We start from the raw sequence: 15,779 nt of genomic DNA, 5'->3' as shown, positions 1-15,779 counted from the left end.
CTTCCTTGTCCAGCCCTTCCAAGCTCAGCTTTGGATCGTCCTCCTAACGAGAGATCCCGAAGTTTTTCCTTACAGGTTGTACGGTGCGGGTGGTGATCTGTCTTCGGCAGGAAGAGTTGTGTGGAGGCCTTTTCAGCCTCTTCCCTTTCTCTCCATTTTTCCAGTGCTGGGATAGGACGAACAGGCACCATCATCGTAATAGACATGCTGGTGGACACGATTCACCGACAAGGTAAAAGCGTCCTTGCCTTTTCTCTAGTTTTATACAGGAAGCCACTCCAGGCAGTCCTCCGACGGCCACAAGGGGAGCCCGCAAATTCCTGTGGCTAAACGAGACATTTCTTGAGCGGGTTCTGCCCCTCTTTCTCGCCACGGCTGTTAAGTGAATCCCTTGAAGTTGTCAAGTTAGTAACCCGGTTGTTAAGTGAGTCTGCCTTTCCCACCGAAGGCGAGGAGTGGGGACCAGTTTTTCAGCACCGTTGTAACTGGGAACGGTGGCTAAATGAACGGTCGTAAGTCGAGGTCAGTCGTGGCAAAAAAAAAAAAGATCAAAGTCGGATGGAGGTCCTGGAACGCCTCGATTATTGTCCGGCTTAAAACAAATCATCTGGTTGCCATAAATCAAGGACTGCCTGCCTACAAAAATAAATAATCCTGAGTATAAGAGTCTAACCTGGATATCCTCATCTTTCTACTCTAGACTTGCCTGCCTGGCCATTTTTTAACTCTTTTTTTTCTCTCTAACTCTCTCTCTTTCCTGACTCACAACAGGTTTGCATTGTGACATCGACATCTCAAAGACAATCCAGATGGTACGGAGGCAAAGGTCGGGCATGGTGCAGACGGAGGCCCAGTACAAATTTGTCTACATGGCCGTACAACAGTTCATCGCAATGCAGCAGAAAGAGCTGGAAGAGGAACAGGCAAGAAAAACACGCCGTTGGTGCAAAATAAGAGAGACCAACAGATGGTTAATTTAGCTCAAGAGAAACCTCCTTCGTTGCAAGGCCCCGGCAGGCTGTTTGTCTCCCACCACCAGAGATTTTATTATTTACCAGTTATGCGTTTTACTTAATAGCCTGCCTTTGCTATATTTTTATAAGTGATTCAGTGCGGCGAACGTGCCTAATACAGGTAGTCCTCGACTTCAGGAGCTGTAATTTGGGTTTGCTCACGGCCTCTCACTGGAGGAAAATGCTGGACTTCAGAGGAAGTTTTCACCTAATCTGCATAAGTGTAGGAGATGACCAGGCTGAGCCCGAGGGAGGGAAGGGTCAAAGGCGTCATCAGTCAGGAGTCCCTGCGCGCCCACAAGAGCTCTAAGTCCAGCCCACCTTGAATTCTCTCCCGCTAATTTCCCTTGGCTCTTAGTAGTTCAGATTCTTGTAGAGAGAGCTTAAGCTTGCAATAAATATTTATATTCATGTGCACTGTCTGAATCTCCTGACTTCTTCGGCACTTAAAAATAAGCACTTTATCATAGAACAGAACAGAACAAAAAAGCAGAGTTGGAAGGGACCTTGGAGGTCTTCTAGTCCAAGCCCCCACTCAAGCAGGAGACCCTATACCACTTCAGACAAGTGGCTGTCCAGCCTCTTCTTAAAAGCCTCCAGTGATGGAGCACCCACAACTTTTGTTCCACTGGTTAATTGTTCTCGCTGTCAGGAAATTCCTCCTTAGTTCCAGGTTGCTTGTCTCCTTGGTTAGTTTCCATCCGTTGTTTCTTGTCCTGCCTTCTGGTGCTTTGGAGAATAGCTTGACACCCGCCCACCCCCACCCCTCTTCTTTCTGGCAACCCCTTAGAAATTGGATGGCCGCCATCATGAATAAACATAAAACCATTGCGACTTTTTCCTGCTCTTTCAGAGATGTCTACGGAAGGACACAGGTTACTTAAATATCCGATATTTGCCGATGGAAAAACCCAGAGCCAAAACCCACCCTCCTTCGCCTCGGCTCCAGATAGGGTAAGGTCCTTCTTCTCTCCTTCCCTTTGCCCCCCTCCCCCCAGCAGTGGCAAAATTAGAATAGGATGCAGAATAGAAATAGGAATAATAGAAATAAAAAATAAACAGAACAGAATCTTTGTGGTCACTTTTAAAAGTACACTAATCAGCATACATAGGGACGCGGTGGCTCAGTGGGTTAGGACGCTGAGCTTGTCGATCAGAAGGTCGGCAGTTTGGCGGGTCGAATCCCGAGTGCCGCATAGCAGAGTGGAGCGCCTGTTACACGTCCCAGCTTCTGCCAACCTAGCAGTTCGAAAGCACGTAAAAAATGCAAGTTGAAAAATAGGGACCGCTCCAGTGGGAAGGTAACAGCGTTCTGTGCGCCTTTGGCATCTAGTCGTGCCGGCCCCATGACCACGGAGAGGTCCTCGGACAAGCGCTGGCTCTTCGGCTTTGAAACGGAGATGAGCACCGGCCCCTAGAGTCGGAAACGACTAGCACGCATGTGCGGGGGAACCTTTACCTTTACCTTTTTAATCAGCATACATTAAAATGAAATTTCGTTGCATTCAGCTCTCAAAAAAATACCCCCCCACACACACATGTATGTGACACAGAGGCACATCACAGCCTAGTTCGAATGTATACAGGTACATACACACGTAAGCCGGTTGGTAAAGCTGGTTGCTGATTCTCCCTCTTTTTATTCCACAGAGTTGCTGACGAGGAAACGACCTCCGTCTATGAAAATCTCAGTATCAAAACCGCCAAGGTCTCAGGATTCACTAACTCCGGAAGATAGTTGCTATAGCCCAGGCTGGAGACAGGTGGCTATAAAGTAGGTAGGCATGTGTCCAGGTGTGTTATTTTGTGTTCCGATTTGACGGACCGGTGGGATCGCGTCACCAAGCGCTGCATCGTAGGACCTTCCTCTCCAGAAACCCATCCACAACGCGGTTTTCTCCCAGCCGACACTCAAATAATCCATTTTAAGGAATATTTGTCTTCTAGACTGAAATATCTCTGCCCTACGGTGGGGTGGGAGGAACGAAAAAGCAAAACACCACATCCTTTTCTGCCTTGGCTTTTATGGATGTCATCAAACTCGTACAGGCTTCCAAAGGGTTGGGTTTTTTTTAAAAAAAAAACGGCGCCATCTGAAAGGACACCAGTTTTGTTTCTAATCTTCAAGGTTTGTCGTTTATCTCCTCCAGCTCTGAGGCAGTTGAATTCCCACCTGGATTTTCCATCCTGAACGTACCTTATTATAGACTCCAGTAAGGAAACTCTGGCTTGGAAGACCAATCGTTGGTCTGATTCGGTTGGATTTCAACCTTGGCCACTTTAAGAGGGGTGGATTTCAACTCCCAGAATTCTCCCGCCAACCTGCTGATTGGGGAATTCTAGACGCTTCAGACGGGGGGATTCTGGGGATTGAAGTCCACCCGACTTAGCTTGAAAAACACTGGTCTAATTTATGCAAGAGGCAAAGTATATTTCATTCCTTTTCTCGCTATGCTGTATTTATCCAGAAGTGTCTCTGCCTGCAACAGAGGCTACAAATCACCATGGGGATGTGTGTGTGTGTGTGTGTGTGTGTGTGTGTGTGTGTGTGTGTGTGTATAAAAGAAAAATATATATGGTGAATTAACAAATATCTTTGTCTAGAGCAGAGGGGTTACCACTGTTGAGCATGCTGGCCCTATAATTCTGGGAGTTGAAGTCGACTCGTTCTGAAGTTGCTAAGGTCGAGAAAATTTGAATTTGATCCTACAGAAGAACTGTGAGCCCCACACCTTAGTGAATTGTCCAGGTGGATTAACCCAGGGCCTAATAAAATGTAGAAATGCCTGAAATACAATTCCCAGCATCCCATCAGCATGAGCTGAGACTGGTGGGACCCCCTAGTACAAGATACTCTGCCCCGATCAATGCTTCTTACAATAATACGGTGAGGTTGCAAGTTTTCTTCTGCCTGAACACAATCTGGCCTTTTACGAAAGACATGCAGAGTTGAAGCCACCGATTGATATGAGCCAGATAGTCCTCAACTTACGACCGTTGGATTAGTGGCCGTTTAAAGTTACAACGGCACTGAGAAAAGTGACCTATGACCGTTTTCCACACGACGGCTGCAGCATCCCCGTGGCCACATAAATAAAAAAAATTCAGATGCTTGGAAACTGCTTGGTTACAGTGTCCCGGGATCATGTGATCCTCTTTTGCGACCGTTTTGACAAGCAAGGTCAGTGGGGAAGCCAAATTGACTTAACAGCCCTGTGACTAACTCAACAGCCTGCAGGGATTCATTTAACAACTGTTGCAAGAGAGGTCATAAAATGGGGGAAAATTCACTTCCCAGCTGTCTGGCTTAGCCACGGAAATTTGGAGCTCGGTTTTGGCTGTAAGTCGAGGACTTAGCTGTGTGAACCTCTCTCGCTGCCCCAGGAGATCCCCGCCACTATTTATACAATCTCAATTGCCCCAATATCATTCCTCCCTCTCTTTCTGTTGCCTCTGCTTCTCCCTTCTGAGCTGCCCTGACAACAGGCGGGGCAAAGTATTACCACAGTAACAACGACGGTACCACACACAACTCAGCGGTATAAAACTGAAATGTTTAATAACAATAGAAAAAGAAGCGTCGTCTCCTTTCGCCCGAACGAAACTGGAGGCAAAGTGTCGAGGGTCAGCCCCTTACCCTCAGCAAAAGGGGAGAGCGTGCAGAGTTTGGCCCGTTGGCTCCGAGTTGTGTCTCTTGGGGGGTGGGGGGAAAGCCTCTTGGTTCTCTTGCCACCGTCCCAAATTCTCCCCGTTGCGGAGTGTGTTCTCCCCGACGTGCAAAACACACTGTCTTCTGCATGGACTTCGGCAGAGGAGCCTTGCAAAGCACAGAACAACTCAGAGGAGGTGTGGAAGTTGGGCACCTGGGCGTTTCAAGTCGAAGTGACCGAGAGCATCAAACTGTCCCCAGCGTTCGGCTGAGTTGCGTTGCACCAGGTCCGTCAAACCCCACGCGACCCTCTGGAAAGGGCAGGAGAAGTCCACCCCGTGTGGCTGGCTCCTTCCGGAAGAGACTGGGACTCTCGTGGACTTTCTCCCATTCAACGATCAACGCTCACCCCACACCTCGGAAGCGGTACCGCGCGGCCCTCCCGTCAATCACTCCATGAATTTGGTGAGGTTCGGCACGGGGGCCGGGGTGGTGAGGCGGTAAGGCACGTAGTTTGGCCGAGGGAGCGTAAATTTGTTGAGGCACTTCAAGTTCCCCGTCTTGATGATGCACTGGACCGGCCACAGGATGATGCAAAAGAGGATGACGATCAAGATCGAAAGCAAGACGACGCGCTTCCAGTCGTCGCAGATCGAGCAACGGGAGAGGCGTCCCATGAAGTCCTCGGTGGGCGTCTCGGGGATTTCGGGCTTGCTGGGGGCAATGTCGATGGCGACGCAAGAGTTGGCGCTCTCCGGATCGGAGGACTGTCGGCAGCACAGCTTGGTCCCTTCCATCCAAAGGGTCTTCTCCTTCTGCAGCTCGGGGGGTAGTGTGGCCATCACTTCTTTGCTCGTCTGGAGGCCCGGAGCTCCTTCCAGGGGGATTTCGGTCAGCTGCCTGCAGAAGGGGCAGGGAAGCTGGTCCTCCACCCGGTTGGGCGGCAAGGCGGCCGTCAGCCGGGCCAAACATTCCAGGCAGAAGGTGTGGTGGCAGTGAAGGACCTTGGGCGTCTTGAAGAGGTTGTCGTAGGTGTTGAAGCAGATGGAGCATTCGATCGGCGAGGTGGGCCGGTCCGTCGGAGAGCCCAGCCTGGTCTTCCCATCCAGGGGGGACCCCAGCGGAGACCCCAAGGGCGAACACACGGCGGGTCTGTTTTCTGCAGAGGGAGAGGTGATCACGATCGGATTGAGCGGGATGGGCCTCTCGTGGGGGGCCGCCGGGATGGGGCTTTGGGGAGACGAGGGTGGAGATTCTGGCACTTCGGTGTGCCAGACCTGGGTTAAGCAGGACATAACAGAACCTGGAGAAAGAAGAAGGCAGGATTAATTGTAGCAAGCCAACATGGAGCCATTCTGCATCGCTGCTTCTCAAAGTAACTAGTAAGTTGGGTGAACTTCAACTCCCGGAATTCTGGAAGTTGAAGTCCACCCATCTTAAAAGTTGCCAAGGATGAGAAACGCTGCCATAGAGGTTTATTTCCTAACTCTTTCTAAGACCCTAAACCTCTCTTTCTTCAGTCTTCCCCAAATCTTTCGTGCAAATAAAAATCCCCCTCTTTATTCACTTGCCCAGAATACCAACTGTTGGAGATTGGGAACTCCAGAAGAATTTCCCTTAGAACCCCCTCCTCCAAAACACCAGGAAAGAGGGGGGGGGGAGAATTAAAATCACACGTACCCCAGCCGGTGCTTCTCCTAAATTGAGAAGGCAAGAGTGTTGCTGTCTCCATGAAATGCACAAGGGATCTCGGCGGGTCCGGCTAGAGACCCTGTTTCCTGGGGAGCAGCGTTGGCCGGCCACACGCAAAGCCTAAGACAAACCAGAATTAAGAATCAGTTCAGAGCAGAGCGGATGCCAGCGTGACTAAACTCCCTGAGTTCGGGATATGTGTTCGAGAGCCAGCTGCACACAATTTGCCCTTCCCTTTGTTGTGTTTGTAGGGGCTGAAGAAAAAAAATGAACCGTGAAGCTTTGCTCTACACACACACACACACACACACACACCTTTTCCCAGATTTGGTACTACCACTCCTGACCACAAGTCTTAAGAGGAGCATCTTCTCTCGTTTCTTGTCGGACGTCCAAGAAAAACACCCCTTTTCTCTCTTCTGTGAGATTGTCAAAGGGGACGGAGACATGAGATCTCCCTAAAACGAGGACCAGTTTTCTGATTCTCCCGCAAACAGACTTACCACATCCCTCCGGGCCTGGGAAGAGCATCCTTGTGCTGTTGGCAAGAGAGGCACCTTCCAAATACGTAATAAATAAACCTTTCCACCATCGGCTTGCAAGCAGATACTCGGTCCCCTGCAGAAAAAACGACTCTGCCAAACGGAGATGTTTTGCAGATCTACTACTGCCCGTTCAGGATTTTCTGCTTCCTATAGCAAGCAGCCCATCTCTCCTATTTTAATTTAGCCTTGCCTTTCCCCCCCCCCCCGCTTTGCAAGCATGAACCAGCGCTTTGCAAGCATGAACCAGCGAAACGGCAGCGAGGGAACTTCCTGATTCTCATCATCTCAGCATGAGTAAACCTCACCTCGTGTCTGCTTTTATCTCCTTGTAATATCAACTACTGGCCGTATCAAATCCCAAGCTAATTGTGCTAACCACCTGGCTTTTATTTACAATTTCCTTAATTTCTCAGAGCTTGGCACCTCTCTAAGGGACGTTGCGTGCCCCACCGCCTGGGGACAGAAGGCAAATGCTGGGACAAAAAAAAAGAAATCCTTATTTTTGCGATTCCTCCAACCTCTGGAAATTCAGGAGCAGGGGCTGAACTGGGATGTCAACCATGGCAAACTTCGCAAAAGGAACTTGATAAGGCACCATCGGTCAGGAGTGGAAGATAACTCTTATTTTTTAAAAAAAAACAAGAAAGGGCTACTTTATAGAGAGAGCAACTTGGAAGAAATCTAGCAGGGCAAAAAGGGCTCGTTTGGCAGAGAACGGAGAAGCTGGCCCTCTCGATCCCAAACGCTTGGAAAGGCAGCAAAATTTACAAGCTAGTGTGCACGTAGCCCAAATTGGTGGTGGCAATGGAGGCAGTGGGTAACTCACGTTAAATTGTGCGTCTGCGGCCCCAAAACAGGTAAAACAGGTTTCTGAGCCTATCTTCTCTGGAGAATTTAAAGTCACCCTAAAGAAACTGAGTCACCCCAGTCATTTGCCCGGAGATGTTGGGCTGATGTTTATTCAGATGATGGAGTCACCTGCTCGATTTTGCTAGAAAAAAAAAAATGCTTACAGCATCGCTGTGGCCTTCGGAGTTGTTTCTTTAAAAATGAATCTGTGGAAGGAGAAGTATTCATAAGGGGCAAAAGCATCCTGAACTTCGGATGCCGCCCAAAGCTTCCTAAAAGTTATAGGGCTCCTTCAACCCCATTCCAAAAATCTTCCCCAAGCTGAATTTGAATCAAATGGTCCTGAGTGCACTGGAGGGAGGGTGCTCGTCTACCGGATACTCCATTGTGATCCCCCCCCCACCTCATTTCATTTTTTCCCAAGAAGAGATCTCCTTCAAAATTATCTTCCCCGCCCTCCCCATTTCCAACCATGAGGTCCTCCAGTTGCACAAAGCTTTATCCATCCATCTTCACATATTAAATCCATGCCCCAAAGCACGGATTTATTATTATTATTATTATTTTAAAAAAAGCTTGCTCGCTTTTTCAAAAAAGCAGAATCTTTTCATTCGTTCCTAATGCCCCAGAGATACAGGTCCTCTTGGCAGGCACCGGTGTGCCTCTGCACGAGTCCCCGTGCTTTCCCCATCCGTATCCACTTTGAAGTCACGCAATTGCCATGCTTGGGCGGATGATTAAGTGACCACGAGCCCGGATGTTTGTCAGCAGCACCGTCTAGAGGTGGAGCCTTCAAACTATTTAACACTCAGGGATTTTTTTTTTAAGGTGGGGTTGTCGCCTTTTGCCTTCCAGCAAGCGTGATGGTGGATTTATCTATCCCAAGATTGTCATTCCCTATACCCGTGCTCCAAAAACGCTCAGAGGCTGCTGGCAGACAAGGAGTGGCTAAAGTAGATCACAGTTGTAAATCGGCATCACGTGCCCCTTCGTATCTCATTGGAACTGCAGATAGTCCTTGAGTTACGACGGCAGTTGGAAGCGGAGCTTCGGTTGCTAAGGGATGGGGTCGCTAAATGAGTCATGCAAACATTATTGCCACGCTCACGAAGCCAGTTTGGCTTTCCTCATTGACTTGGCTTGTCAGAAGAGGGATGGGAAAGTGGTGATCACGTCACACACACACACACACACACACACACACGGGATGCCGTGTCTGTCATACATACTTGCTGATTGCCAAGCGCCTGAATTTTGATCATGTGACCACAGAGATGGTTGTAAACACAAGGACCGGTCTTAAATCACTTTTTTTCCCCCAGCAATATCCTAACTTTGGTCATTAAAACAAATGGCCGTAAATCTGCGCAGATCCTGTGCTGCAAAACTCCATCTAGCCTCTAGGCGGCTGAAAAGCTTTCGAGATCCATTTCTCTCTGCTTCCCCTAGTGGTCATCTGGAACTTTGCAGACCCGTTTTTTAAAAAAAATTAAACCTTTTGCTTTTGCACAAACCCCGGTATATTAGAACCAAGTTATTGATCGGCGAGCGCGTTCCTCTTGAAAAAATCACAGACATTATGACTCAAAACTCCAAAGCCCAAGCAGTAACTCCCAAGAATAAAACTTGGGAGAACATTTGGACTGATTTTAGGCTACTGTTACACAAATTTATTAATCAAGAGTATTTATTCAAGGTTTATGAGCGAAAGGCACCTAGGTGCTTGAAGCATGAATAATAAGTAAAAACAGAATAATCCGGGAACAAACCAAAAGATACTTTTTTTTCTTTCTTCTCATTCTCTTACCTCTGGTAAATTCCCTATCTTTGGGGAATTTCTTTTCTCGCCTGCTCAAAGCCATTTTAAAAGCAGACTCACCTGTCTTGAGTTGGGAGATCCTAAAAGCAGCAATGCATGTTCTTCTTCTTTTCCTTCCTTCAAAAAAGGGAATAAAACAGGCTGTGCTCCATTCTAAGGCATGGAGATAATCCTTAAGCACCCAACAATCTTCTCCAAAATACCACTGCCCACATCAGCTGAGCAGAGAAATCTTTTATAGCTTCTGCTCTTCCAGGTGACTGGATGGTTCTTACCTGCCTCAGCCAGGTGTGGCTGCTGGGCCTCCGATTGGCTGGCTTCCCAGGAGGGGGCGTGGCTTCTTGTGTTGACAAACAGGACCGGCTGAAGCAGCTTCAGGATAGCAAGAAGATCCCAAGAAGTCTGACTCCCAAAGATCGGAAAAAATAAAAGCCAGCCAGCCTGGCCCTGTTTGAAGCAGCTCAGATAAGATCCACGGTTGGTGATGTGTGTTTTCCGACGGTGAAACTTCCCAGGAAGTGGCAGAGGTCAAATCCGATTCCTGCTCAGCCCGGCAAAAAATAAATAAATATCTCTTTCTAAAATTGTTCTTTCCCACGCAAAGGAGAAGGAAGGGAACGGGGGAAAACCTGAAAGGAAAGATCTGGCTTGCCAGGAACGTCACGTTCCGCAAAAGTAAATTATTAATTGGGTTTCGTCGGGTTATTTAAATATTGGAGGGGAAATGGGAAAGAAGAAAAAATTCCTGCCCTGTGCAAGGCCAGTTTGCTGAAGATACCTCGAAGTCAGGGCAAATTAAGACCTACGTAGCAGCAGAGTGGATGCTGTGAATTATATTTAATCAATTTAATGTCAGTCATCATAAAAGACCTCTCCGGGTTATCTTTGGCTCCTCCGTCCAAACCTAGTCTGATTTTGGAGGAGCAAAACCCAGCCACCCTGTTCTGAGTTCGGATGTCGCATCTTTCAGTTCCTGCCTGGCTCCCGAGGACTCCACGGGCGGAGAAGTATCGGCAGTCCTCGACGTACGAGCACAATTAGCCCAAACGTCCCGTGGTTAAGCGAGACATTTGGTCAAGTTGAGTTTTGCCCGTTTTGCGACCTTTCTTGCCGCAGCTGTTAAGTGAACCGCTGCGGCTGTTAAGTCACTGAAGTTCACAAAAGGAGATCACATGTGTGTGACTGTCATAAATATGAACCCCAGTTGCCCAAAGTCTGAATTTTGATCACGTGACTTCGGGGAGGCTGCAATGGTCGAGTGAAAAACGGTCAAGGGTCACTTTTGTCCCGTGCCGTTGTAACTTCGAACGGTCACTAAATAGGCTGCTGTAAGTTGAGGCTAACCGGTCGTTTGCCACGGCCTGTTACAGGATTTTACTTATTGTGGCTTCCTGATCTAGCCTGCAGTTAATGGATTTCCCAGTGGTCTCCTATCCAGCTCCTAACTCTGCTTAGCCAAGGCTGGTTTGCTGTGACCGTGTAGTTGGGCCTCTCGGCGGCCCATATTAAGGCAAGGGCTCAGTCTGAGATATTTTGATTATGGATCAGTTGATTTCTCCTGTTCTCTGATCCTCCCCTGATCCATTGATTCGGGGGGCCTTTTGGAATGACAAACAGGCACACACACACACACACCCCTAATTGGTGACCTCCCTTGGCCTCCCGAGACTTATGTCAGTCTCTTCACAGCTCCTAAGGACTAGAAACCTGCGTTTGTTGCTTTCTAGCTGAAAAAGAAGAAGAAATTTTTAAAAAGCAGCGGTGTTCCCCAATAAAGAGGCGAGTCTCCTCTGAAAAATCATGTCAGAAGGATCAAAGAAACTCTTTGCTTTATGCCCTGGATGTTTTCAACAGCAGGCTTGAAGGAATGTTCATATCTGGAGGAGGGGGTTTTATGCTTTCCAAACAGCTGTTCATACATCTGGGGAGGCTATTCAGCCACGGAGCAGCCCCCAAACTCAGTTTTGTGTTCACGAAGAAGCCGCCTTGAGCAGATTGTTCTAATTTGAGGATAAGGAGTTACCTGGGAGCGTTCATTCCTTGCTTCGAAGACCTTCACGTGGCTGGAGAAAATCTGAATTCTCCTATAGGAGGCCTTCTCCATGGACTGGGGTGCCCCTCATCCGGGCTTTGGGCCCAGGATGATGGGTTTTGCAATCTCAGACCACACTGCTTTGTCGATTTATTTTTTTACTATAAGAAGAGGGCTTCATGAAGCCTTCCCGTTCCAAGAATCACCCCCATTTGGCCCTCGCAGAGAATTCTGGGCGACCCACACCTTCAGCTCCCAGCATTCCCTAGCCGGCTGCTGAGAATTCTGGGAGTTGAAGTTTCCCCCCCCCCCCGAAGGAGCCCAGTTAAAGGAAAAGGCAAGCGAAGAACCGCTTCCCACCAGCTGCTTCCAGATTGCTGAAGGTTGATTCAGCATTTCTGCCGGCGAAGTCATTAAACCGAAAAAACCACCTTTAATTGGCCTGCGCTTGTGCGATTGCCATTATGTAAGAATTGCCGGGGTGCTCGGCAGGCACAAGGCTGATGAAGTCATGCCACCCTCGCCGTTTAAGGGATGAGTCACCGGCCCCATTTCCCAATTTCAGGAATAGCGAGCATTCTCCTGGGGTTGACATCAGCCCTTTTTCCCAGGCAATTAAGAGTCAGCAGACAATGACCTGCTTGCTCCAGGAGGATGGATGAATTGGATGCTCCAGCCACCGAGCAAAGCCCTTGTGGCAGATGCACCGGTTGAATTTCTACCTGGCCAGCCTTTAAAAGAGCCAAGTCTCCCGCTGGGAGCCTAGTGGCCTGAGCCAAGCCATCCTACTAGACTTAAGTGTTGGAAGACTTCGCTGTGTTTGGAAGCTTTTTCCGATGAGAAGTGAAAACATTACATGGGCCACTCAGGGTGGCCATATAAATCTGGTCAATAAATAAAACCTATCTTTTCCTCCAATCGGCATTTGGACAGGGCCTGCCTGCAATGCCCCGGGACGATGCTGGATCGATCCCCAAGGGCCGTGCCACAATCCGCCCCACGAAGAACTCATCCTTGTTCCAAAACTTTCCAGACCTTGCGGGCGCTCCGTCGCGGGAGGTTTCTTAAAAAGAGGCTTGGGCATCCATCTGTCCGGAATGGTGTTGGGGGGGGGGTCTCCTACTTGAGCGGGGGGCTGGACTAGAAGACCTCCAAGGTCCCTTGCATCACTCTTCCTCTGCGTTCTGTAAAGTTGAATGAGACCGTAGGAGCGAAAAAATGGACCGCCTGCGGGGCTCACGCGGGCCTTGTTTGGTTTATCTAGTTTTTTACGTTCCTGCTAGAAAACGGCACCCCAAAGGCGCTTTTTCTGGAGGCAACTGGACTTGTTTGGAAGTCTGTCTTCTCATGCAAGAAGCTTCTTCAGCTCCGACTGGATGGTGGGGAAGGGCATGTTCCGGAAAAAGCACGTTTGGGGCCTGGATGAGTGAGAATCTCCACAGATGTCCTTTTAATCTTGGAATCCAGCCCCCAAAGGCTGGCCCTAGGGTAAGCTGGGGGCCCTGAATGTCGAAATCACAAGGATCTTCAACCGTGATGCTTCATGCCAAGAGTTTGGGGTAAATAAACTGCAGGTGGTTGCATTTGGCTGCAACCACAAGGAATGTCCTTTTATCTGTCTCCCGACCACGTGCTTTGGTAATCAAACATAAAGGGGGGGAAGAACTTTTGACATGCCCAGAGGCCTTTTCCCTCCCACCTTCTGAACGGAGGTCGGCTTTTACAGCATATGGCTTGGCTTTTTTGCTGTGGGCAAGATTTCAATCAAAGCTCTTCTCGGCTGGCCTGGATGCAGCTCCCCCCACCACACACACACACACCGCCCCCGGCTCTGACTTGGATCAAAAGCACACAACTGGGATGCAGAAGGTCATCCAGTCAAGCCACGGAGATTGTCTGGCCAGTTCAACTTAAGAGAAAGGCTTGGATCAAAGCAAAACTTGGCCTGGCTTCCGTCGGGACACCAATGCCAACCGGCCTTTTTAATGCAGCTCTAAAAGAGGATGCGCGCAACTCAGGAGCGCATGGGCCCAGACACGCTAATTGCATGCTGAGCTATGGATGGAATGCAGATCAGACAGAACCCTTTTGCAAGCCGGAGGCCCCGTGATCGCCCAACACAGCCATGAGCATCCTGCTGACACGGCCCTCCTTAATAGCCCGGAATTAGACAGCCGAGGAGAAGAAATGAGAAGTCTCTTTCACGCTCTCTTCTGGCACCGCAGGGTTGGTTTTTGAGGCTGGGAAAGCAAGACGTGGGTTTATCGGGTGCCCTCAAATTGGCTCTCTATAATAATAATAATAGGGACGCGGTGGCTCAGTGGGTTAAGACGCTGAGCTTGTCGATCAGAAGGTCGGCAATTTGGCGGGTCGAATCCCGAGTGCCGCGTAGCAGAGTGAGCGCTTGTTACTCGTCCCAGCTTCTGCCAACCTAGCAGTTCGAAAGCACGTAAATGCAAGTAGAAAAACAGGGACCACTACGGTGGGAAGGTAACAGCGTTCCGTGTGCCTTTGGCGTCTAGTCATGCCGGCCACATGACCACGGAGACGTCCTCGGACAAGCGCTGGCTCTTCGGCTTTGAAACGGAGATGAGCACCGGCCCCTAGAGTCGGAAACGACTACCGGTAGCACGTATGTGCGGGGGAACCTTTACCTTTACCTTAATAATAATAATAATATGAATACAAATATGAGTCAGAATGAATATGAGTGTAGTAAAACAACATGGCTAAGGAGCAAAATAAATAAACCAGAACCGTTTAACTCTGTTCCTAAGCCTGAACAGAAAATCCAAAAAAAAAGCTCCAGTCGGGAATAATATTGCTCCAAACACGGCAGGGACTAAATTAGGGACAAATTAATATCAGATGATCGGTTCTGAGTCAGTTTGATAAGGTCAGAAGCTGCATCTCAGCAGCAGCAGTAGCCTCCGTGCTCCGAGGCTGTTTTTCCTGTGTCGTCAAAGGGGATTGGACTAGATGACCTTGGAGACGCCCTTTGACTCTTGTCTCTGCCTTGCTCTGGGGCTCTTTCCCTGGCGGAGGGGCCCGGATCCTAGAAAGCTCTTTGTTTCCTCCTCTCTTTTTTTATAAGCCACAAACTCTCCTTTATAGCTCTTTCCACATACTTGGCTGCCGGGTGCAAATGTCAATCGTATTGGATGGAGGAAAGATTTACAGCCTTCTTTAAAGTGGAAGCTTGTTCTTTGGCCAGGAGGCATGGCTTAAGAGAGATAAGGGCGCTCTTTCCTTAATGATTCCTGGTGAAGTTTAAACCGGGTAAATGAAATAAAAAAAGGTGGTGGTGGGGGGAAAAACCGGTCATTTCTGGCAGACAAAAATGCACATGCACCTACACTCACTGGGGCAGCCGAATCGTGTTTCATCCGGCTGCAAACAGGGAAGAGAAATTTATTGAGAAGAGCCAACCCAATCTAGATCCCAAAGCAATAAAAAAATTGGCTAGAGCGGGTTAGGAATCGAACGCTGCACCTGGGAGCGTTACTTTATTTTTTTTGCAGGCGCCGCTGATAACATCATTTATTCCCAAATAAATAGTTAACCACAGCACCCATTGTAGATAGTCCTCAACTTGAAGGGTCACGATTGAGGCCAAAATTTGGGGTGCCAAACAAGACAGTTGTTAAAGGGAATGTCGCCCCATTTTTACGACCTTTCTCGCCACAGATGCTAAGGGAAGTGCTGCAGTTGTTAGGTTAGTAACGTGGTCGTTAAATGAATCTGGCTTCCCAAACTGACTTTGCTTGTCAGACGGTCGCAAAAGGGGATCGCGTGAACCCCCGGGATACTGCGACCGTCATAAATACGAGTCAGTTGCCAAGCGCCCGGATTTCGATCACCTGACCCACCGGCATGCTGCAACGGTCGTAAGTGTGAAAAAGGGGTCATAAGTCGCATTTCCCCCTTGCCGTTGTAACTTTGAACGGTCACTAAGCGAAGACTGCCTTTACAATGGCTTCCTGCACATTTGCAATTGTATCTCCCGCTTCAAGCCAGCCGGAGTCACAATGAGAAATATTGTTTTTTTTTTTTGTTTTTGCAAATCGTTAAAAAAATAAGCAATAAAAATCAGGCGCTAATGATTTCCCTCGATCGAATTGCTGGTCCCCACGAGGGACATCAATACTTAAAAGCATCGCAAGGAAGAAGGGGAGCTGTT

At 48.7% G+C, this 15,779-nt stretch overlaps 2 protein-coding genes across 2 annotated transcripts in view; one reads left to right on the top strand and one right to left on the bottom strand.

Annotated features, from left to right (window-relative positions):
* Positions 1 to 15,779, top strand: part of LOC308675695 (tyrosine-protein phosphatase non-receptor type 11-like) — a 37,083-nt gene that overhangs the window by 19,144 nt on the left and 2,160 nt on the right. Inside the window, exons 12-15 of the mRNA XM_081341185.1 lie at positions 165 to 232; positions 772 to 923; positions 1,867 to 1,967; positions 2,664 to 2,791. Of these exons, the coding sequence (XP_081197311.1) occupies positions 165 to 232; positions 772 to 923; positions 1,867 to 1,967; positions 2,664 to 2,751 (409 nt within the window). The 3' untranslated portion in view covers positions 2,752 to 2,791. The remainder of the gene's footprint in view (positions 1 to 164; positions 233 to 771; positions 924 to 1,866; positions 1,968 to 2,663; positions 2,792 to 15,779) is intronic.
* RNF223 (ring finger protein 223) lies at positions 4,599 to 9,918 on the bottom strand. Its single transcript, XM_081341180.1, has 4 exons — positions 9,843 to 9,918; positions 9,628 to 9,684; positions 6,343 to 6,474; positions 4,599 to 5,965 (listed from the first exon to the last, which is right to left on the bottom strand). The coding sequence occupies exons 3-4, from the start codon at positions 6,392 to 6,394 to the stop codon at positions 5,112 to 5,114; spliced, it is 906 nt and encodes a 301-aa protein (XP_081197306.1). The 5' UTR covers positions 6,395 to 6,474; positions 9,628 to 9,684; positions 9,843 to 9,918; the 3' UTR covers positions 4,599 to 5,111.

Source organism: Vipera berus, assembly GCF_964194415.1.
Source record: "Vipera berus genome assembly, chromosome: 17".
NCBI lineage: Eukaryota > Metazoa > Chordata > Lepidosauria > Squamata > Viperidae > Vipera > Vipera berus.
Note: the sequence above shows the minus strand (reverse complement) of the source record. Positions and strands in the feature narration are given on the sequence as shown.